Raw genomic sequence first — 23,403 nt, 5'->3', positions numbered from 1 at the left:
TGCGTCACATGCCTCACACTCAGCTCCTTGGTTCACAGTTTAATCCACACCGGCTTTGTGATGTTCTGCGTCTGCCCGTCTGTTGCGCTCGGGTGTCTGATAGCCAGATGGGGGGGCCAGCGGACATGTTCTGAGTGATCAAACACGCCCACGCCGCGGTTTCCTCAGCACCGAGCCAAAACAAACCGGAGGGCCGTCGGACAGAATCACAGCTACAACTGACCCGTTTCAGGGACGGTTTACTCTGTAAGCACCTTTAAAAATATGCAGATGGGCCAACCAAAACACTTTGAATGGTTGTTTGACGGTGACAGCTTTTCCTAGCAGCTCAATTTAAAACAAACATTCTAATGTGTCATCCTTTGATTCAATACCAGAGCAAGGAGACTTACAAGTAGAAATCTATATCTACAATGTTTTGCACACCTGAACTCAGAGGTTCAAATAACGCAAAACATAGCAAACAGTTCATTCAGTATTTCAGCATCAATTGTCTGTAAGTGCATATGAATTGATTTTAAAGTCTTCCTGCCTTTAATCACAGGCAGGACTGCTACGTGCCTGAAAATCTTTTTTGTATTTTGATTGTTTTTTTTATTTACACTCTTGAATTTTCACAATTTCTCTAAACGCATTGAAATGTAACTGGATGTGTTTAGTGTAATGTAACCAGTAAAGTAGTCTAATGACAGTGTTGTTTGAAGAAAACTCCAAACTAACACAAAAAATACATTTGGGAGAAAGAAAGATACCTAATGGAGACAAGCTAGAGAAGAAAAAAAGCGAGGCTTTCAGAGTTCATAATGAATGTCGGTTTTCCCCCTCTGCCAGTTTTTAGACCTCTGAAATGATTTCCTTGTGAGCCTTTTATCATTCGACGCAAAAATATTAAGTATTCCCTGAGGGAATCAACAGAGTCCAAGAAATGATTCTTTCCGCAGTTTATGTCTGTAAATTATTCCTTTTTTAAAAATATATTTTAGCCTCTTAAAATGCTAAGTCGCTATAAGAAAGTAAAAATCGCATGTGAAAATTGGTGTCCACGTTTTATCAGCTAAAAAACGTTTTAAGTGGAAGACACCAAACATGCTCATCTAAGTTAAATGAGTTGACTCCATCACTATTCTTCTTCCACTGTCTCAAAAGATCTCAAAAGAGTCACATAAAATAAAGATGGAAGTGAACAATCGAAGAAAACTAACAAATAACGTCAATATAAAGCTTAAATTAAGAAATATACAAATACTACATCTCTAGGTATTCTGCTAGTTTTAGCAAGACACGACCACAAACCCATTTTCTGCAGGTCATTGGGAATTAGCAACTTTTTAGCTTTATTAGCCTGAGCAATGACCAAAAAAAAACACACACACCAGCGCTAACACGTCATGCCAACAACATTCTTTAGCACAGAAGCTATTACAGAGTGACTAAGGCTTAATGTTACTGGCAGTATCAGTAAGGTGTTTAGTTATAAAGTCAGAGGAAGTATTACAGGTAAAAGAAGCTTTTAATATGAACACTGTATTTCTACACCTTGTTTACAGCCTGTCTTCTTTCAATCTGTTACGTAAACACACAGCGACGTAAGCAGAGAAGACTGAACGTACAGGAAAGTTTCCGAGCTGAAGGATTAAAGAGTAGTAGAATAAAAGAAAAAATCTTACTTTCAAGGCAAAAAGAATGACGCTGGATCGTTGAACAATGTGCAAAAATATCCTTAAATTTGTAGCACTGCAAATTTGAGGCGGGAAAGGTAGTACACTGGAGAACCACACAGTGTGTAAACGCATCACTAAAAGAAGTTCAAATAGTGGGACTTGTTTCATGAAATACCAGTATTTTCTAACATTTCTAGCGTCAACGTTGTTATATGAAGGGGCAGTTCAACACCTTGAAATTGGCCTCTGATTCTTTAAGAAGGAGATTCAAAAGTTTCCCAAACGAAAGAATGGAAGTATCACCAGGTATGTTTATTGATGAAAAAAACTCCTTTAAAAAGTTGATTTTGCGTTCTTCCCTCTTTGCCCCCTTTTACTGAACAATCAAAATTCCCTTTTATACGTCGTTTCTCAATCATTTGCTTACCAAGAGTCCCATAATTCTAAATAAAACTGTATTCACCTTGTTCATGGCCGTCACTTTAATCTTTAATCTTTCTTTTCAACAAAAGAAAGATTAAACAGAGAAAAATATGTAGGAAAAATTATTATGCATTACATAGCTAATGCATATTAGCTATGCATTAGCTAATATGCATTAGCTAATTAGCTATTAGCATATTAGCTAATATATGCTAGTCTAGTCCCCATTTCTAATGGGGACTAGACTAGTCCCCATTAGTCTAGTCACCATAGAAATGGTCCCCAATGGGATCCATTTCTATAAAACTTCACCGTGGTTTTATAGAAATGGGGTGGATCCCCATTTCTAATGGGGACTAGAAATAATTGACCTACAAAGATGTGAGGCAAGTTAAAATAAGATACCGGGTGGATTAAAACCCCAACAAGTAAATAAATAAGTAAAGCTCTTTATATTTCCTCTTTATAAATCCAGAGGTTCTACCAAAAACTCTCGTGTGGCCTTCACTTCTCGCGATGACTTCACTGGAGCTGCACCGCCTTTGATTCCGCTTGCCAGTCATAACGCGGATCAGCGCGGCTTCATGAGGATGACAGCTACAACTTAACTCCGACCTGTAACTCGTGAGCAGCCGTGTCCAGCTGAGCCCGGCTCTCTAGCACAGTCCATATAAGGCGGGACGGTGGAGACCCGGCAGCGTTATCACACCCAGAGTTCCTCTCCACGGTCACGACACATCGCTGCCGAGGGATCCGAGGGGATAAGTCTGCTGTTTGACAACCAGCCAAAGGATAACGATAACCTCAGAGCTAAAAGACGGCTCTGCTCTCTCTCCTGATCTGGACCCTGTGTTATTTTAGAGTCTGCTTTAGCGCAATGCAACTGGTCCTTTCTAAATATAAAAAAGTGGGGTGCAGAGACACTCCTCTATATCCCGTGAGAATGAATACAGCAGACAACAGTCTAAAGAAAAAAAACTTTTACAAGCATGATTCAGTCGAACAAAGAGGATTTGATATGGTCTTTCTTATTTATCATTTTGTGTTTTAAACCATCTTCTGTGAGATTTGCTTGTCAAATGTTAAGTGATTTATAAATAAGAGGGGGACACGTGTGCAGCAGTTTCACATTTTTGCATTTACTCAACTTGTTTAGTAATGCTGCACAGTGTACCATGGCAATCTTTTAAAATGTGCACATGCAGAGTGTTTATATGCAGAACCTTAAACAGAGGTAGTACAAATGGGTGGAATGATATAATCCTGCATTCAAGAAGAAATGAGATTCTAGCAACTGTAGAGAAAACAAACATCCATTTATTTTCATAAATAGAGTACAAGTTTAACAAATCGTAACACCTCTGTATGCCCTTTGGTCCTTCACAATAAGGTGAAGAGTATCTTTTTCTCGTAGAATTGAATTTAAAGAGGAGCAAGCAATATGTTCTTCTATGATATGGTAAACGGTAACCTTTAATAAGCTTTGTGGTCATTTTGGGTAAAAAAAAAAGCAACAATCTGAGTCTTTGCCTAAAATATCACAGGCCAGAGTTGTACAATCAGCCCTATAAATACCACACTAAGTTTGTTTGACCCACATCTTACTGATGAGTCATCTAATCAGTCATATAATAGAGAATATTTTGTTTAATGGCAAAGCAGAATTTCTATCGTGTCTAGCTTTTAATGATGTGCAGACCAGACCAAAGATTGGCATTCGTTAGCGATGATAATGAAATTATATCCTAGAATCTGCATAATGGCAACGTAACAGGCTCAATGGATTCCAAGCGCCACCTCGACAATGACAGCACGTGAGGAGAAGACATGCAACATGCATAGAGGCTCATTTCATGCACTGCGCCCACGGTTCAGGTTGATAGAGGCGAGCTTTTGTCTTTTTCTTCTTTTGCTGATACTGGAATTTGTAATAAAGTACCTGCACTCATATTTGAGAATGTTTAGTGGAGTGAGAGGATTACTGGAGCTTCAGGCTAAGAAGGCCACAGATGTTATTAAAGGGGCAGCATTACGGGTTTCTCAACCATATAGTCCCATTTTATAGCGCAATCAAGTAACTATGTAACCTTCAGTTGTTATAAAAGTGTTATGTATATCAAATATGGCTTAGAAGAAAGTTGACTTTGTAATTTTAACGCCTTGATATTGGGCCTCTGTCTCTTTAAGAAGCTTTTCATCTTTCTGAAACTGTGCATTCAGGAAGTCATCGCAATGATTGTCATTTTAGGGAAAGAGCAAACATGTTCAATGTCTTACTTATTGCTTGGCAAACAACAACTGATTTTCATTTCCTATTAATAAAACCCAACTTTGTCCTGGATCTACCGAGTCCAATCAATCAGAAGCTTTGGTTGAAGTGGAGTGCACAGAACATGACCAGGTGGAAGGTGAACGACACATTAGATACTGCCAAGAAGCAGGGACTAATTGCTTCCTGAGATTTCATGCATTCTAATGGTTTCAGACATGAGGCCGCCCACCCACACAGACACATATCATAATGCAAGTTGTATTCATGAGGATGAACCCGGTATCCACTTTCTGTTCCAGCTGGAGCAATGACCAGTACAGGGAGATCTACTGTCTCTGTCCATGGAGTACCTCTGATTCACCGATTATGAGGCGGGCCTCCAAATGTGATACAAAGAAGCACCCCCTTTGGTACTGGCAGCTAGCAGGGTTCCACTAATGAAAATAAATATGGCACAACACACAGGCCAGCAGACAGACAACACATCAGGACCTCATTTTTTTTCTGGGTTACATTGTGTACTGTAGTCGTCATTTCTTTTACTATCACTTTTTGGTTTGAGGTACAATTCTCCCCAGCTAGGGGGTCAGTCTTAAGGTAAAGCACAAGTTGTACTTCAAGTAGAAAAGGACAAACCCTGATCAAAAGACTTTGAGAAGAAACAATTTAATGATTACTAAGCTATGCGGTTGCATGGCAACAAGGACCAGGAGGAAGCTGTGAACAGCAGGAGATGAACAGCTTTAGGAGAATCCCTCTCTGCACCAAAACAGGCACTCGTCACAGCTGTTTCACGAGACAAATATCCTGTCAGAATCATCTCAGGTAAACAAGAAAGAAGCCTCGAACCAAAATGAGAACTACAAGACTGCAGAAAATGCTGCAAACAAATTCTGTCTGGAGAGCTTGAAGCAGGTTTGCCTACAAGTGACGGCGGGGTGGCGTGATAAATCATTGAAACTTCACCATGGTTTTATAGAATCCACTGTGAGTTTACAAAGAAGCAAGAAGACGTCTCACCAGACTACAGAAATGCTCATTTGATTGCTAAAAGTTTGTTTCATTTGTGATTTCAACCTCTATCTGCCTTCAATATGTAAGACTTGCAAATGGTGACAGCCTGCTGGATGACGTCGAAACAGGGTGGGAACGTTTACAGTTTGGAAAATTGTAAACAGCATCCTTAGAAAACAAGGAAGAAAGAAGAAATGATGCTGAGAACTAAGGGAGGCCAACAGCTGCCAATTTGTGTTGTACATACCAGTGTCTTGCAAAACTATTCATCATACGACCTTAATGTAAGTATTTTATGTGACAGACCAATACAAAGTAGATAATCTGAAGAGAGAAAGCAAAACGATACATGGCGATACATTTTTTTGATAAAAAAATCAAACAATTTTGTATGAGAGGTATGCCATTATATTTAATGCCCTTCACTACGAGACCCCAAACTATGATCCAGTTCAACCCATTTTCTCTAGAAATCTGCTAATAGTAAAGTAGTCTTAATATAAATCCAGAAGGGGGCTGCATGTTCTGGATGGAGTGTATTTACATAATTGTTTGTCCTGCATGTCTCGCCATTTGATGGACTGGCGACCTGCCCAGGGCGCACCCCGCCTCGCACCCAGTGGCCGCTGGAGACGGGCACCAAAACGACAACCCTGACCTCAGAACTGATGTTCATAGATGTTCTCCATCTAGTCCAAGCTTAAACTTGAAATTTCAGGCTCTGTATCTGATGTAGAAATCTGGTAGAGAAATACACTCAGAGGTTTTGTAGCTTGAACTCCAAAAAAATGTGATTCTGTAAAGGAGTGATTTATGAGACTAACCCATCAGCATCGCAAAAAAAAACACACGAAGATTTCATAAGAGGAGTCAGTAACATGATCATGAGACTCGCCATGTCTTTTGCTATGGGCAAATAAATATTACAATCATTTGAAGCATAAGCTACAAACAATGTATGCCCTACTGGAAAAAAAAAAACATATCAGACCAAGTAGCGTTCGATCAATCTGACATTTATGAGAGAAGCATCTGCCTAGGCTTTAGGTTACTCTGCTGGTTCTCCAAATATGAATGGGCAGGATTATAACATTGTAAAATCATAAATACTGCTCTTACTGTACAGATAAGATCATTTTTTTAAAGCAGCCTCTTATAACATCTAAACGTTTTGCACAGCAGTGGAAATAAAAAGAAATGGGAGTGCATCATGAGAGTATTTGGTAATGCTCTCATGATCTCATTTCTACCAGAGCCAACACTGTCATATTTAGTGAGCAGAGAAAGGGCTCAGTTTCTCAAGGCCAAAGTAAATACAAATTAAGTCAAAGAGTCAGAACAGAACCAAAGCATATTTGTAATATCAACACTGAAGCGACATTTCACGCCAAGCAGCTGAATTTATATAAAAATTAATATACTGCTTCCAACGGAAAGAAGCAGAACGGTTTCCAGCGTGTAGCATGGACTCCAATGTGTGAACTCGGAACAACACGAGTTGTCACAGTTTCAGTAGCATATACATGACATGTGGGATAGCATGACGAGTGTTGATGCAGAGTGTCTCACAGAATCTGGAGAGTACGTGGCCTCATCAGAAAAGACCTCATCAGAAGGGAGTGGCTTACCTTTACCTCTACGACTTAAGAGATATTCACTGATCTCAGGGACGGTTGACAACAGGTATTAGGAAATCTACCACCAACTATGGCGATAGGGGCACCCTCCTTGTGTCAACTGAAGGTGATGACCTTGACATCAAGAACCTGGGGGTAAATTCTTGACTTCTGAAGCAAATTACAGGAAACTTTCTCTACTTGAGCCCACCCCACTTGCAAGGTAGCGTGTCACAGTTGGGAGTAACGTCAGCCTCTGGTGTGTGACGATTTCCAGCACATAATCGGTTTTGGGAAGTGAAATAGTGATGATCAAGAACTCCATACCCGTAATGAAAAAGTCTTTATGGCCCAACGTAATTTCTGAACTTTAAAAGAAGTGCCTCCAATGTTGACAGTCTAAAAATATACCGCGATAAGATCCATAACTATAATGATGTAGATTGCTATATCATTAAAGTCAATACAATGACAATAACTAAAGTGAATAAAGGATAAGAGCAGAATAAAACAGATGAAAGGACACAAGTACTGGAGATCTTGGTCCTCCGTTTCTATAGCGAAGGCTTTTAAAACCTTTCTGAGAAGTGAATGGTTTTGCTCAACAAAAACATACAAGTGGCACATTAGGCACATTTCCCAGCTTTGTATTTTCAGCCAGTGACTCCATTAAAGAGGCTCTATATAATTTCACTGCGCACAAAAACAAAATCTCATATCTCATTTTATATTCAGAACACAAACAATCCAGATGAGTTCATGATGTTCAGTTCAGGGCTGATTCAGGACAGAAATTGTAAAAAATATATTAACTTTTAACCACCAGTCTGTTAGGCGACATGCTGGTGCTAGAGATTAAAGACAAGACGGAGGATTTCCCAATTGAGCGTTGCATTGTAACACAATGAGTTCAACGAGTTATGGGACAATATCAGATCTCCAGGACCGATCAAACATCAGTGGGAAACTTGGAAAATCTCAGAGGTTTCTACGCCTCCAAAATCAGTTTCGGTCTGGAAATGCCACCAACATTTTAATCACTAGAAGATGAAGCTGCAGATGAAGAGGTTTTGTATAGCAGTGATCTGTTGCAACTCTTCATCCAGGAACAGCTCTCTGTGCTCAAACTTTTGCAAGTGCAGTAAGGATAATTGATGCGACATACAAAATAGGTGGGAGGAGAGCAACACCGAGGTTCAGAGTTTTCTTTTTAAGGAATCATATGACAGCTACCGCAAAATTGTAATAAAATTCACGTTGTGCTAATTGCGTTTTCCCTGGACCTCTTTATATTTGCATATGGAGCCAAGTGTTCTCTTTGGTGGTTTTTGTCAAGAACATTTTGCATTTGGGTTTCACTCTGGAGGACTCAACACCCGTCCGTCTTCCAGCGTCCAGCCTGTGTGCACAGTTTGGAGGTGTATGCCTAATGCACATAGCACTTCAGAGGCTTATAAAGGCCGTTGGGAGTCCTGCCAGTCAGATGTGGGTGTGATGAGGTTGTAGCCCTGGCGTGAAGCCGGTGTAGCCACTCTTCCTTCAAATTCTCTGCTAATCAAGCCATGCACGTGTGTGTGGTCTACGCATCACAGATAAGGTAGCACTGCTGCTCCCAGGATCCTGTTGTGCTGCACAGAACTGTGACAGGACAATGTTTTCTGACCAAATAAAGAGTTCAACCCCCTTGTAAGAGCTCAAAGCTATGTGGATCCTATGTTTTGTTTAATATTATACTGAAATTGATGAATATCACACAGTCTCTTTTAGCCTTAAAGCAATGCCATCTGACTCACGAGCTAAAGATGCCTGGAAATTAAATATCGACCTAGATGTACGGTTTAGTTCCGACATCTGGCCAATCCCAGAGTAAAGTGACTGACCGTCAGATTGACGGTTTTCTCATATTTACTAAGATTTAGGCCAATATACACACCCTCAACCTGAATGTGAGGAGTTAACTGAGTAGTGTTTTGTTTCAAATATACAGAAACTTTTACAGTGGATGGGACAATAGTGTCCTGCACTCAGTGATCAGTAGATTTTGCGGAAATATTGTGGTGTTAAAACGGGTTAATTTCTAGATTTTGGATTTTTTTTCCCCCATTAAGGATGCACAGTAGGAGGGGTGGGGGTAAATCTCACAATTCTATCAACTGTCAGGACAAACATGCATTTGTCTTTTTTTTTTTAATGGACGTGTTGTTGCAAATCTGAGTGAAGTGCTCTTCATCGCCACTGATGTACCAGTCAGACCCGACATAAAATAAACAGCTGCTGATAAATTGAATGTGTAGTTGTCACATAATGCTGAGTCGGTCTAGATATTTGTTGAGGATTTTAATGAAGATTAATAGTCTTATTTACATGGACAATAAAAATGTAAAGAAAAAAAGAAAAGAAAAGAAAACAACCACATTAACATTGAAAATCTAATTTTAGCTGTGGCTTGCAGCTGGAGTGGAATACTAACTCACAGAAGCGTTACCACACTAAACCGATTGATTGCAGGTTTGGGGGTGAGGATTGTAGTATAACATAATTTATAATTTCCCCTGAAAATAATCTCTCCATGAGTTCAACATAGCAAACAAAACTAATTAATGTGAATGAACGTCAGATGTGGAGAGCGGAGCAAAGATGTCCCCAGCACAAAACCAAGTGTTGCTCAGTGAAAACACAACATGGAAACTATTCACTCGTTTGAGATTTCACCTTCAAATCAGTTTTCTGCTGATGCAGGGCAACAGCAGAGCGATCACTTACGGCGTATTTTGAAAGATTTCAGATACTAAAAAGCAAGGGGACAAGAGGAAAATTAAAATATACTCAAAACAAAAATAGTGAGACAAATTTGGTCTTTCTGTGCATGTGAGGATTCTTTGCTGAAAAGAGTGTCACCAGTGCATCAGCACAAACACACAACATTGTGGAATTAGCTCATATGCGACTGGGAGCTAGCAAATCTCAATTTTCCCTAAAGAAAATTTAGATTTTTTTTTTTTTACATTTACAATGGCATTCACAGTGAAAGAAGCTTAACAGAAAGACCGTATTGGTCGCTGCAGCTTCCTGTCGGTATTATAGGCTCCGCTCAGGTAAAAGTAAATCATTAGACATTAGACAAGAGCTCATGTCCAAGCATCAGTGTCAATAATGTAAAATCTGATCAAAGGATTGAAGCTTTGTTTTTAGTCTGTTTTAAAACACCTATATGAAAAAGACACTTTTCAGATCTTAGCTGAAACATATTCTTTAGTTACTTTAGCACGCAAATTATTTTTAACTTGCAGATTTATGAGCACTTTTCACACATTTTATTTTAAAAATTGCATTATGCACAATGCCAAGCCAGACCACATAACATCTCCATATTTAGAAAAATGACAGAAAGGATAAGCTGAATACGTTTTTGGGGTTTTTTTTCCTGAAATCCTTTCCCTCTGCTTGAGAACATAAAACGGCTTAAGCCTGGAAGTACGAGCACACCGGTGCAGAAAAACAGAAGAAAAAAAAAGTTGGTTGCCGTTTGTGTGACATACCATTCGTTGCTAAGTTACAGGAACACAGAGGCGAGTTTTCAGAATATGCAGCAGAATGCGTCAGCGCCGATTTATTGAAGACATCCTCAGCTGGCCTACATCCAAGCTGGTTTCACATGAAATACCTGAAACAGGAGCCCGCTGAATTAAAAAGCAAGTAGCTGGAAGCTTCCATAGAGGATGAGGACAAATTATGGAAGAAAAAAATCAATCTTAAGCATTCAGAATCTGATCAAAAACTTTTTGTCTTATTGTGCCATGGCTCTAAGGTGGGTAAACATAAAAAAAACAAACAGATATTGTGGGCATCTGTTTTGAATTTCCACACATTACAAGCAACACGCAGCACAATTAGGCAGCCAGAAAACCCATTACCACTGGAATCCTGCCAACTGGGGCTGGTCTGCTAGCATGTACTGAGTCAGGAATCAGTTTTATACTCACAGACATCACTTCTTACCCCAGGAAGTTTCATATGAACACGATTACCCTCAAAATCCAGTGGATGGATAAGCATCTGAGTCTCTGAATTAACATGAATACATCTTCTCTTTTTTTTAAAATTATTTTTTAATCTTAATCCAAAAAGTATTTTTCTCTTAACCATAATGGACAATCTTTGTATATCTTAACTCACTCATGTTTCTTTATGTAGCAAATATTTAATGACTGTTCATATATACCAAAAAAAATACCAAAACCGAATTTGGTCCAGACTGGACCACTCACTCTCCAAATTCACCCCCAGACCAAACACAGCTCCCTCTACAGTTCAGAAACGAAAGTGGTCCTAAAAGGGGAGAGAGAAAAAACCCTTTAATATCAACGTAAAATAAAACTGAAAAAGATACAAATTATAAGGAAAGCATGAGAAATACCAGACAAATTATATCCCTTTTTTTTTTATTCATCGTCTTTACCGAATCTTTAGTAACTACCAACAAGTAACAAGTGAAAGGGGGATTGGGCGGGTTAGATATGAAAACAGCAACATGGTGCTGAAACAACAACAAATCCAGCAGTTTGTTCCCACGTTAGCGCGGAACAAACGCGGAAGCCACGCTGGTTTGCTTCCGCTGGAAACACGAGCACACGCGGGGCCAACAAGCCGTCCGCACTATAACCCAGCCTGGACTAAACATTAGACCTCGAAAACGAAACAAAGAGTGAAACTCCAGGCTTTCCACTAATTGACAAATTCTTTAGCAAGTTTACAGTGCAGAAGATCCTTTGATAATTGAGATGGCGAGATGCTTCGTCGAGTTTTTTTGGGTTTTTTTTAAAGGCGTTTTAACTAAATGTTCCCTAAATGTTGCAATAAAGACGCACTCGTCAGCCCTGCGCGACGCGTTGTAGGGCCGACGGCATGTGTCACCAAAAAAAAAATTATACACGCGACTATTAAATGTAGCACTGCCATTAAAAAGCACCGCTGGTACATCTAAAACACACCAGCGAGGCCACCACCTCCGAATGGCTCAGAAACCAGAACGAAGGTTTTTTGTTTTCTTTTGGTTTTTTTGAGCGGCCAAGTCAAAGTCCAGACTCGACTATGATTGAACTGGCGTGGTGTGGCTTGACTCAGGCTGTTCGTCTTAGAAAACCCTCCAGTTTGGCACAACTGAAACAGCAATTCTCCAACAAAGACCGGTCCAAATTCCTCAGTAGTGACATAAAAGATCTTTTCACCCCCCCATTTAAAAACTGCATTTCTATTAACTCAACTTGACTCAGATATATAAAAACGAACTCGGTAATCTGCAACAAATTAGATTAGGGCAAAACAAGAGAAACCTGCGAGGTGTTAAGCGCATTTTCGCAGCACCGTAAACCTCCATCCTCCCATGCTCCACATTCTGCAGGAACGTCAGGAGGCAAAAGACGCTAAGACTCAAAATTTCCCCGCTCATTTAGGCTTTCTTATGAAAGTGCTTCACAAATAAGAGCTGCGCTGTTAAAAGCGAATATTTATAACGAGCTCCACAAGGCCTGATTTAAATATATATATATATATATATATATTTAAAAAAAGTAAAATAGGTCAGCAGCCAAAAATAAAAAAATCAAGGCATGCAAAAGTGGCAAGCCGTTTTTACAGCAAGGCGCAAACAACAAAGGGTGCAGCAGTTTGAGGGTAAGAACACAATGAGCTGGAGAAAGTCAACTTTTCCACTCAGTGCATCTTCAGGGGGGGAAAAAAAGAGCCGGGTAAATGAAACCAGCATGTGTCAGCATCCGTCTACTCGCCATGAGAAATGCTTACTGAAGCACCAGCAGGAGTACTGGGACGTTATGACATGTAGCAGTGGGACAATAACAAAACCAGAACATCCTCTGGAACCGGCCCGACTGAGCTCATTACCAAACCACATTTGTAAAACAAGCACGTCTGTCATCGGTTCCACCCCGGAAGCAAGAGGCAAAAGCACAATTTCCACATTATGAGAGCAATTTTGAATCAGAAATTTTAAATCGGCAAGCATTGTGGGAAGGCCCTCTTTTTTTTATTATTATTATGTGAACATTGTTGAACAGACGTACAGAGACCAGGAATTGAACCCAGGACACGTTGTGGGTTTAATTCAATTATTGTGAATCAAACCTATATCAGTACTGTAAAACAGTGTGATGGAATAATCTGGGTTTTCCAAAACTGATCCTAGAAACAGAATCTTTCTTGTCTCTTACATCTGAGTTTAAGAAACTAAGAAAATCTCTGCCCAGTTAGTGTGGTAATTGCGTCTATCTGTAGAGCAGGGGTGTCCAACTCATTTTTGTTTTGGGCCAAATCAAGGTCATGAATGCTCTTAAAGGGCCAGTTGTGCCGAATGTACTGATAAAATATCAATAAATTCTTAAAAGTAAAAAATATTATGGGACATCTTTTCATTTCCTCCGGGATTTTATGATTCTTTTGATGATTTCTTGCAATAAAAATCAAAGTATTTGTTGTACTAATTTGGAAATATTGGTGATATTTGCGCTTACTTGTGACAGTAAATGTGACTTTCTATTACTCGCTGTATAGATCATGGACTATAATCTCACATCAATTAGGGCTGAGGCAGCTGTTTAGTACAAGTAAGAAAGTTATTGACAAGTTTTGAGAAAAATCTGCAATAAACTCCCAATTGTTAGCACAAAACATTGCGGAAATTTGTCTTTTTTGCGTGAATTTCCAAGATAATTCTCAAGAAACTGGATGGACTGATTGATATAATTTGGCAGGAAACAGATAAAAACTGCATTGATTTGATTGATAACATAATATTTAAGTACACTTAGCGTTAAGTTTAGAATCTACAGGGCCACATAAAAAGCTACTGCGGGCCAGATTTGGCCCACGGGCCTCGAGTTTGACACCTGTTCTGTAGAGTGTATGTAAACTGAGTGCTGGGTACTTTCACGGACAGTTTATCTTAGCTGTCCGTACCAGTTGTTTTTGCAATAAATTCAAACAAACACGGTCTAATTAACATCCGCTGCATCTTATTGCAGTTTCAAAAAGGTAATTACATGGCTGCACTTCTTACAAGCAGGAGACAATAAATCAAATCCTATATTTGCTTTGTGCCTTTGCACTTCTTCTTTTTCTTTTTTGTTAATTTAAGGTGCAAGAGTGAATTTACTCAGTTCTATTCCTAACAATTTGTAATTTTGTATCAGTAGTTTGATGCTCGTGCAAGTGTCATCAGAGGACGTTCAACAAATCAACTTAAAACCAGTTGACCAGTCCTGCATTCCTTTACTTGTGATTAAATATTTTCCTGATGACAATTACGTTCGATGTTGCTGCGTTGATTGAAGTATCCCTTAAGACAAAAGAAACCCACTCAGGAAACTCGGATTGCGTTGTCTGATTGTACCGCCGAGTCAATTTAAACACATTTTGTACCGTCAAAAAATAAAATAAACACAAGACAATTTATAAATAATAGGCAAACCGTCAAAAAAAAAAAAAAAAGCAGACGTTTCATTATGTTTTGTGATTTTCTTTATCCTGACTTCATGTAATCTAGTCCAAATTTATCTCAAATTCTAATCACGAGGAATATGGATGAAGACAGAACATCAACAAAAAACAAATATATCTCAACTTTAGTTCACATGTTGAAATATCTAAACCAGATTTAAGTTTTTGTTTTTTTTTACTGTACAATCATGGAGCTACACTGCGTGATACATTTAAGTTTTTTTTGTTTTTTTTATCTTGTTAAAATTGACTGAACATTTTATTTCTAATCTTGCTTTAATGGGGTCTGCTAACTTCCCTTCATGGCACAGATCCCCAAAAGTGACATTCGACAGGCAGATACTGAAAGGAAGCTTTCAGGGGGCGAAGGGAGAGAGAAAACCAAGCAGCGGTTAGTCAGCTGTCACTCCGCAACTTGGCTACTATCTGTACAGGCTCTTTGAAAAATCTAACTATTGCAAACTTTCTTTCTTTTTTAAAAAATCTGACAAAAAAAATAGCTATGCTTACATGCAGTCCTCCTCATACCCTTAGTTAAAAACCCAGATCACACAAATTATGCACAATGTATTAGATATTTCTGACCATAAAGAATGCAATTCTGACTCTTGTCAAACAGCGTAATGGTTCTGTTAAAAAGAAATGTGACAGATATGGATTTGCAGCTCCCCTGAGTCACACAGCAGAGATGGGAAGAAATTGAAGTTTTACTCTCACTAAAACGCAGAAGTAATGTAAAAATAAAAATAAAAAAAAAATAGAGGGGAAAAAAGCACATCTAGCATTATTCTGGTAGAAATTGGACAGGAAATGTCACAATGACACAAACAACTCAATGTTTTTGTTCCCAACTCAAAAATAAATACTAAACTACATTGTAAAAATAAAATAAAATAAAGGCGTTGTCAATATTTCAAATTCATCCCAGTTTCAAGCAACAAATCGTTCATATTAAAAGAAAACCTTCTTCAAATACTTTTCAAATTTCTGCAAAACGGAAGTAAAAGCTTCCCTTGACCCAGTAGGCTGATTACATTGAATCCAAAAAGCTGAAACAAACAGGCTAGCAGGTAGGAGTTAAAGAAGTTAGTTTCTACTCTTTAAAAGAGAAAGGAGGTTGTTTTGTTCCCACAGTGGAGAAACGTGCCTGCCTGCACAGAATCTGATAAAAACCTTTTTAGCATCACTTGTTCCCTTCCGCAGGCATTTATTTGTCTTTTCAGTTAAAACCGATGACTCTCCAGTGCCATCAGTCGTCAGAAGCGACACAAATCTCACTTTCTAAAGACTTTTCTTTTTTTGCGCCTTTGCTTATTTTAGTGCTTTTATTCCCATACTCCAAACCACCAAACAATAAACTGTCTGCATCTTATTTCTCTCAATGTTGTTCCGTGCGACGGAATTGATTAAGTGGAAGGCGCTCAACAAGCCGCAGGTTTCGACTCCTGTGCGTTTTTGTTTTCTTTTTTACGCACGACGAACCGCGCGCGTAAAAAAACAAAACAAACAACAACAAAAAACTCCAACCTCTCCGAGCGCCGCTCTATCCGCGCAGAGCACGTACCTGTTTCCACAGAAAGCTGTCCACTCCGTTTAGCATCCAAGAAATGGCCACGTGGATGGCGGAGAGAATAACTCCAGTGACGACAGCGGCGCGCATCCTGACGGGCAGCAGCGTGTAGATGACATGGATGAAGAACACGGTCCACCAGATCCCCTCCGAGGCGCTCCGGGGCTGCACCAGCAGCACGCCGATCACCTGGATCACGATCACCAGCAGGATCACGGCGTAGCACACCACCCACATGTGGTCCTGGTGGAACGCGTTCCGGTTGCACACCACCATGAGCACCAGCGTGAGGAAGATGGCCAGGGAGAACACCACCACGTAGGTGACCGTCGGAGCTCCGGAGCAGTGGAAGGCCAGCATGACGGTGAAGACCAGCACCAGCACCCCCATCAGCATCGTCAGGCTGCTCTGGTTGAGGCGGAAGAAGTAGCGCTGGTAGAGCCGCTCCAGCTTCTCCGACTGGAACTTCTTGGACTTGAAGACGCGCATGACGCTGACGCAGCACGCCACCAGGGAAACGTTCACCTCCGGCATGACCCCGTCTTCCTCCCGCTCCCCCTTGTAGTTGTCGCTCCGCGATTTGGCTCGGCGCTCCTCCAGACCCAGCTCCACGGACTTGGGTCTCACCTCGGCCAGGTCGGCGCGCTTCGCGGACGCGGGGTTGCTGTCGCCGCGGCTCTCCTCCTCGCCATGGTCCTGCCAGGCCGAGCGGGACCTGAAGCTGACCCTGCTGCTGACGGTCGTGGAGGCTCGCCCTGGAGGAGGCCGGCGCTCCGGATCGACATCCTCCGCCTCCTCCTCCCCCTGCTGCTGCTGCCTCCAGCGGCTGTTGGTGCGGGTGAGCTTCTTGCGCGGAGATCTGGCTGAGTATGGGCACCCGTTGGCCACAGAGTCAGCCTCTCCCCAGGCTGATCTGTGCTCTGTCCCTCCCCTCAGCCCGGGCGCACCGAGTCCGGGCGGGCTGACGCTGTTTGATCTGGACATTGTGGAGGACGCAACGGATAAACAGACACACAGGAAAAGTTTCGCTCCACCGACGGGGTGGATGGAGGGAGGAGGGGGCTTAAAAAAAGTCAGGGGACTATCCAGTCACAAGGTTGACTCGGTTTAAATGTCTCATATGAAGTGAGCTGTTCATCTTTGGGGACAATCTAAACATATTTAATGCTGAAAAAAATATATATTTAGGAAAAAAGTGGCAAAAAAAAAATCCTTCGGGGTAAAAAAAAGAAGAAAAAAAAGGAAATCAATTGAACATGACAAGTCACAGGGGGGAAGCAGCGCTTGATCCAGGTGGATTTGGCTCTACATCATCGGGCCCCAATTAGCGCTCATCCGTGGAGAGGTTGCGCGGCAGCGCAACCTTGTAGATGGAATAAATGCATTACACAACGCGGAAGATCCCCGGAGATCATAGCGCAGCGCCATCAGTTACACGGTGAATCCATTACGGCCGATCTGCTTCCTGTTCTCCTGTGGTCGCCTCCTGTGATGAGCATCGAAACAAAACCAAAAAAAAAAGAAAGAAACAAAGAAAGGTCCCATGTTGGCACCTACGATCTCCATGCACCTGTCCTTTGCAAAAAACAAACAAACAAAAAAAAACGTTTCAGCCTTGACGGTAGTGGGAGCAACACGTTTGGCCAAAATGAGGCATCATCATCATCATCATCATCATCATCTCACAACACGGGTAGCAAAGAGGAGAGAGCTCAGCCGCTCCTCCTCCTCCTCTTCCTCCTCTGGCAGTCGTGGTCAACGGCGCAGCGTGTGTCGCCGCGCCAGCAGCTCATCGTCAGCCCGCTAACGCCGCACAGTCGATGACCAACAGCTGTCCATCACCGCCGCTCCGATCTCTCAATGCCGAGGTGTCCGGCGGCTGCCGGCTGTGGTGGGTCCGCAAACCGGTCAGCGGCGAGCATTTCACAGGGAGCGTCCGCGCCTTTCGGGTGCTCAAGGCGTGCTCCCGCAGCCTCCGGCGAGAGCCGTCGGTGTCCGTTCCGAGCGTGGCATCACAAACAAATCCCCCACCCCGCACACAAACAGACAGATCCCCGCCGCCGCCGATTGTCGCTCCGACGATCATTCAACCAAGTGTGCTTCCTGTGGCCCGCCTTTCCGCCGCGCTTCCATTGGAAAGGGGAAGAGGGTGAGTCACTCTCCGGCGCGCTTCCATTGGATATCGGGCCGGTCATTCCCCGCCCCCCAACCACCACCACCACCACCACGCGCCCACGATCCTGAGGCTGCTCGACCCCCACGAACTACTTTCGATGAATGGGCGGATCTCAGCGGCCCCGCAGCTGGAAAAGTCCGCACACGCAAAACCAAAAACCACGCATGATGGACCAACCAAAGGGTCGGATGTTTTTCCTCTTCGCTCCAATGGTTTCTGGGCCTCAATAGTCATCACCCTCTAACTCCATAAGAATAATACAAATATATATACATATAGTCTCTACTGCAGTTTTATGTTTCTGAACCGGCTCCTTTCCCAGGTTGAAAACTTAAAAGGCTCACTTTTAATTAATTAATTATGTTCTACCCTCTTCAGTTCAGCTCTTCAGTTGTTTGTAAATTGTAAATCAGTTTTCTTTATATATATATATATATATACATATATATATATATATATAAAATAAAAAGCCTATATCAGATTAGACTGCTTCAGTCATTAATCGTTTTAAATCGCACTGGCGATTCCTGGAAGAACGGGGCCAAGGGCGAGCCACATTTAACAGGCCCCATTCCAAACCCGGTTTTACATTTCCAAATTTACACATGGCAGATACACACGAAAGCAAAAGATTAAAGCGACATTTTTCAAATTTACAACCAGGTATTTGGATTTGTCATCTACTGTTCCTAAATAGTCATTTTATTATAAGGTAGTATTTATTAAAGTGTGTATTTGTTCATTTCAACAGGCTTTTTGTGTCTTTAAAAAATGCCAAGTAATAATAATTCTTCTGTCATTTTTGTTTGGAAAGTAGCTTTATAGGTAATTTAATCAATTTATTGTAGTTATTTATTCAAATCAAAAGCAGTGGTGGCTCTTGGATGAATGGTGCCATGCAGGTCCGCACATTTCTCACAAACTTCGCTCAACTAAAGACGTACATAATCATTAATTCAACACTTAATTTGATTTCTATATTGCTCTTTTCCGGAATATGACGCAGGCCTCGTTGCAGAGGCGGAGCCAAATGGAAATCTCCAGATTTAGACCTCTCTCGAAATAAACACATAATAGAACAAACTAAAATATGTACTAAACAGTAAAACAAAAACTGACAAGACGGATATTACAGTCTGCTTTCATCCCACAGATTGTACTTCCTGGAGGAAGTCGTTACGTTTCCCCGTCACTACAGTGCGTGCACCGGTACGACGAATTGCCGCAACGTCAGTTGCTCGACGTTGACTGAGCAACCTTCTGCCTCCAGGTGTGTTAGACTGAATTTGATTCTAGAGTGAATATGACTGAATATGAACTGATCTGTACTATTTCAGAGCAGAAATTGAATCTGTTTTTCTTCTAAGGCGCTTTGGGAGGATCTTTGCTCTGAATTGTAATCATGTAAACCGATCTTTTAAAAATATCTTTCAATCTGTAGCTTTATGCCCCGATGAGTTTAGCTTTTCAAGTAAGTGTTAGTAGTTCTTTAATGCTGTGTGTTTGCTCTGCTTTTTTTAAAACTTTTTTTTTAGAATAAATAATCTAGAAACTCACTTGTTTTAGCGAAAGGTGAGTCCTGACTCGTCTGAACAGACAAAATGAAGGTTTCATACCGTTCACACCGCGTTCTTAAATAAAGTCTAGTTCAGTCTATGTACATTAACAGGATATGCCAACAAGCAAGGGAAACTCCTCTGTTTTACGGCAACTGCCATCTAACGTTTTGTTTTTTTTATAGAGGTCGTCTCCTCCCCAAGGTGATGCTGCCCTGGGTGGTGAGCCCAGTCACCATATGAATACCTGACACCGGTCAAAGGTCATAATCCCGACCTTTTAATAATCAAATTTTCGGTTTTAATGAGGCAGCTGAGGGAGATTTTCCTCATTGTCCTCTTGATGAGTCCTCGACTCTACCAAACACCCGTCCTTACTGGAAACTTTGCAACTTTAGTCACATATTTAGAAATGAAAAGTAAGCATTTGGCTCATTCGAGAACATATTAGGTGCTAATTAGAATAAAGCAGAAGCATGTGACGGCGAGCCGCATGTCTCGGCTTTGACCGTCTCGCCTCCAGCTGTGTTCCTTGTGCCCCTCTTGGAATCCGCTCAGAGTGAAACACTGTCAGCTTAGAGAACAGTGGCTTCCATTCAGAGCATCCATCCCAGTTTTTGTCAAATAAAAAAAACAAAACTGGGAGCTCAGATAGAAATCGGACACAGAATGATCTTGGCCCCGAGTTGCGCAACTTATTTTCTATTGCTCGTCTTGTGACTGCTTGTTTGCTTGGTTCTCTATGCTCTCTTAGATGTCAGCAACACGAGATGTTGGTGGGGTTGAGTTGGCAGAAATAGATGGGAAAGTGAAAAATTCAATTTCATGGTGGCAGTTTTAGACATTCGGTCAATTTACAAGAGTTTGCATTTACACATGGACTTGTAGGCTTTCGTGAAATTAAATCGTCACTTGAATCGTGTTTGGGTTTTCGGTGACAAAAATCAAAGTCAAGATGACTGATTCACAGTTTTAAGGTGCAGGTTGAAACCTTTGAGTCCTTCACAGAACGGCCACGTTTACACTGAGGTGAAATCACACACAGCTTGACTCTTTAACGAACAGGGGACTTCTGAACGGAATTTTATTTAGGAGCATCAGAGTAACAAAGGCTCTGTACCACTTTCCACATTTTTACTGAGAAGAAAATTGAAAACCATGAATCTTTATGTTTTTATTTCCACTAAACAATTACGCACTAGTCCATGTTGGCCTACCGCATGAAATCTAAAGATAAAAGCCTGCTTTTTGTGCTGGAAGCATGACCAAATGTGGAAAGGATTAGGCATTATCAAGGTACTCTAAAGAAGGAAAGAAAAAACTGGATTTTTTTTTTCTTCAACAGTTACAGACACTAAAATAACAGGAATATGATAGATAAAAGGATTTATGCAAATAGTCATAAAGGACATGTTTCTCCAGCTTTTCTCTTTTTCTTTCACCCATGAATTTATCGACTGAAATGCCTTCAACAGTTGACAAGCTCTTCAACTGCAACGCCTGAGAAAACACAATAATCCCCTCTGCACCAAACTTTGAGACGATGCAGGAAAACCGAATGCTTTCTTTCCGACAGTTGTCAAATAGCCGACAGTCTGAATTGCACTTGGTGAAGAAGGCTTGGAAGCAGCAACTTCATCCTGGAAATCCATTCCATTAAATCTCCTTCAAAATCCTTGGGCAAGTCTATCAGCCAAAGGAGGTTTAGAAGTCGGCAGCTTTTGTCTCTGCAGAACGTTATTCTCTGCGAACCGCAGCAGGGCATTTAGTTTATCGTTTCTTATTTATTGTGGGCATTTCTAATCGTGATAAGAATTTTTGATTTACCGTTGTCTTTATTAATGAGAAAAAAACCCAAAAAACAAATCTGACATCAGAAATGCTATTTTTACTAACTTCTCCACTGCTTGTTCCACAAATATCAGTATATTTGAAATGTAAGTTTAAATTGCAATTCATTTTTGCAGTTTGTAAGTCACTCTTCTTTAAGAAGCAAAGAAACCAATAAGAAATGGGAACAATTTCACTGATTGCTGTGCCCATGCATTCGCACCCATACACTAACCTAACAAAAAAACCCATAATAAAGTAGAGTGATAAAATTGTAAGTCCACATTGCCCATCCCTGAACTGTAGGCCTCAGGAAACTTTGACCTGGCTTTACGATTTTTCACATCAATCTACCACTTCCGAGATGTTGCTCTCGGTTGTTTTATTCTTTTGTCATAGCAACATTGGTGTTCAGTGAGGTCCCAAGAGTAACTCAGTCTTTCAAAATAAAATGTTTGGTAGAGTCAGCCTGAATTGCTACATCCGTTTACCTGGAAGTGAGTGGAACGCCTGAATTAATTGTAGGGTACACAGTGTATAAACCGATCCATTAAACCGTAGACTTAGGTTTGCTATTGTTTCCCCATGACGATTCAAACACAAAGACTTTATCCTCTTTGGACTTGCTGGGTCACATGAAAGGCTAAATATATACTCCATACTTCAGGACACAAAAAGAAAGAGTGGACCATCACTGTGGCTTTCCACTCTTCTAATTTTCATACAGCTGCATTTCATTTTCATGACTAGCAGCCTGGTTAGTTACCGGATTTAAAGACTCTTTGCTGCTTGTATGACATGCAATGTTTCCTCCTACATGCTGTTAAAGTGACTCACATGGACCTTAAGTCAAAACACACAAAACAGCCAGTCTCTGCACAGATAAGGAGGGGTATTACAACAGCAATTGTCAATTTTAATGATAGCAACACAAACACCACAGCAAATGTGCTTTACCATGTTTTAGGTTTATTGTAAATATATATATATGTATACTCGGTGATCCTACCCGTCAGTTTGCTGACATCCTGCAGAAGTTTGGTATCAAAACTTTTATTCAACAGAACCAGATGTAAAGAAAAATACCATGCTTAAGTTTTTCTTTTTCCCCATTTTTTCTTTTTGTTAGTTTGTTTCCACTTGGGTTATGAGACAAGTCATCATTCGAAGCGTCTACATCACCGCTTTCATGCAGTTTTCAGATGTGTTGTGCCGAGTATTTCCAACAAACGAGCCAAATCATGCTCAACCGTCACTGAAGGAGAATGGAGACAACAGCTAATTGAATCGACACGACCACAAAAGGAGATCAGAATGCAATACAGGAAACGTTTTTCTAGAGCACAGGCATCAAACTCAAGGCCAGTGGGCCAAATCTGGCCCGCCATAGCTTTTTAAGTGGCCCTCTAGATTGTAGATTAAACACTAAAAGTGCTTAAAAATTATGTTTTCAATCAAATCAATGCAGCTTTTATCTGTTTACTGCCAAATTACATCAATCAGTCCCTCCAGTTTCTTGCGAATTATCGTGGAAATTCTCGCAAAATCAAGAAATCCCCGCACTTTTTTGAACTAATACATAATTGGGAGTTTATTGCAGATTTTTCACAAAAATTTTCAAACTTTCTTACTTGTACTAAACAGCTGCCTCAGCTCTAATTAATGTCAGATTATAGTCCATGATCTACGCAGCGAGTAATAAAAAGTCGTATTTACCGTCATAAATAAGCGAATATCACAAAAATCATAAATATTTCCAAATTAGTAACACAA

The 23,403-nt window shown here is 40.8% G+C and overlaps 1 protein-coding gene across 2 annotated transcripts in view; it reads right to left on the bottom strand.

Moving 5' to 3' along the window:
* adcy5 (adenylate cyclase 5) overlaps positions 1 to 17,052 on the bottom strand; it is a 71,595-nt gene extending 54,543 nt beyond the window's left edge. For both annotated transcript variants that reach the window (XM_028022570.1, XM_028022571.1), the window contains exon 1: positions 16,063 to 17,052. In XM_028022570.1, the coding sequence (XP_027878371.1) occupies positions 16,063 to 17,052 (990 nt within the window). The remainder of the gene's footprint in view (positions 1 to 16,062) is intronic.
* Between the last annotated feature and the right edge of the window lie 6,351 nt (positions 17,053 to 23,403).

This window comes from Xiphophorus couchianus, chromosome 7, assembly GCF_001444195.1.
Source record: "Xiphophorus couchianus chromosome 7, X_couchianus-1.0, whole genome shotgun sequence".
NCBI lineage: Eukaryota > Metazoa > Chordata > Actinopteri > Cyprinodontiformes > Poeciliidae > Xiphophorus > Xiphophorus couchianus.
The sequence above is the reverse complement of the archived record's forward strand: the minus strand, read 5'-3'. Positions and strand labels throughout refer to the sequence as shown.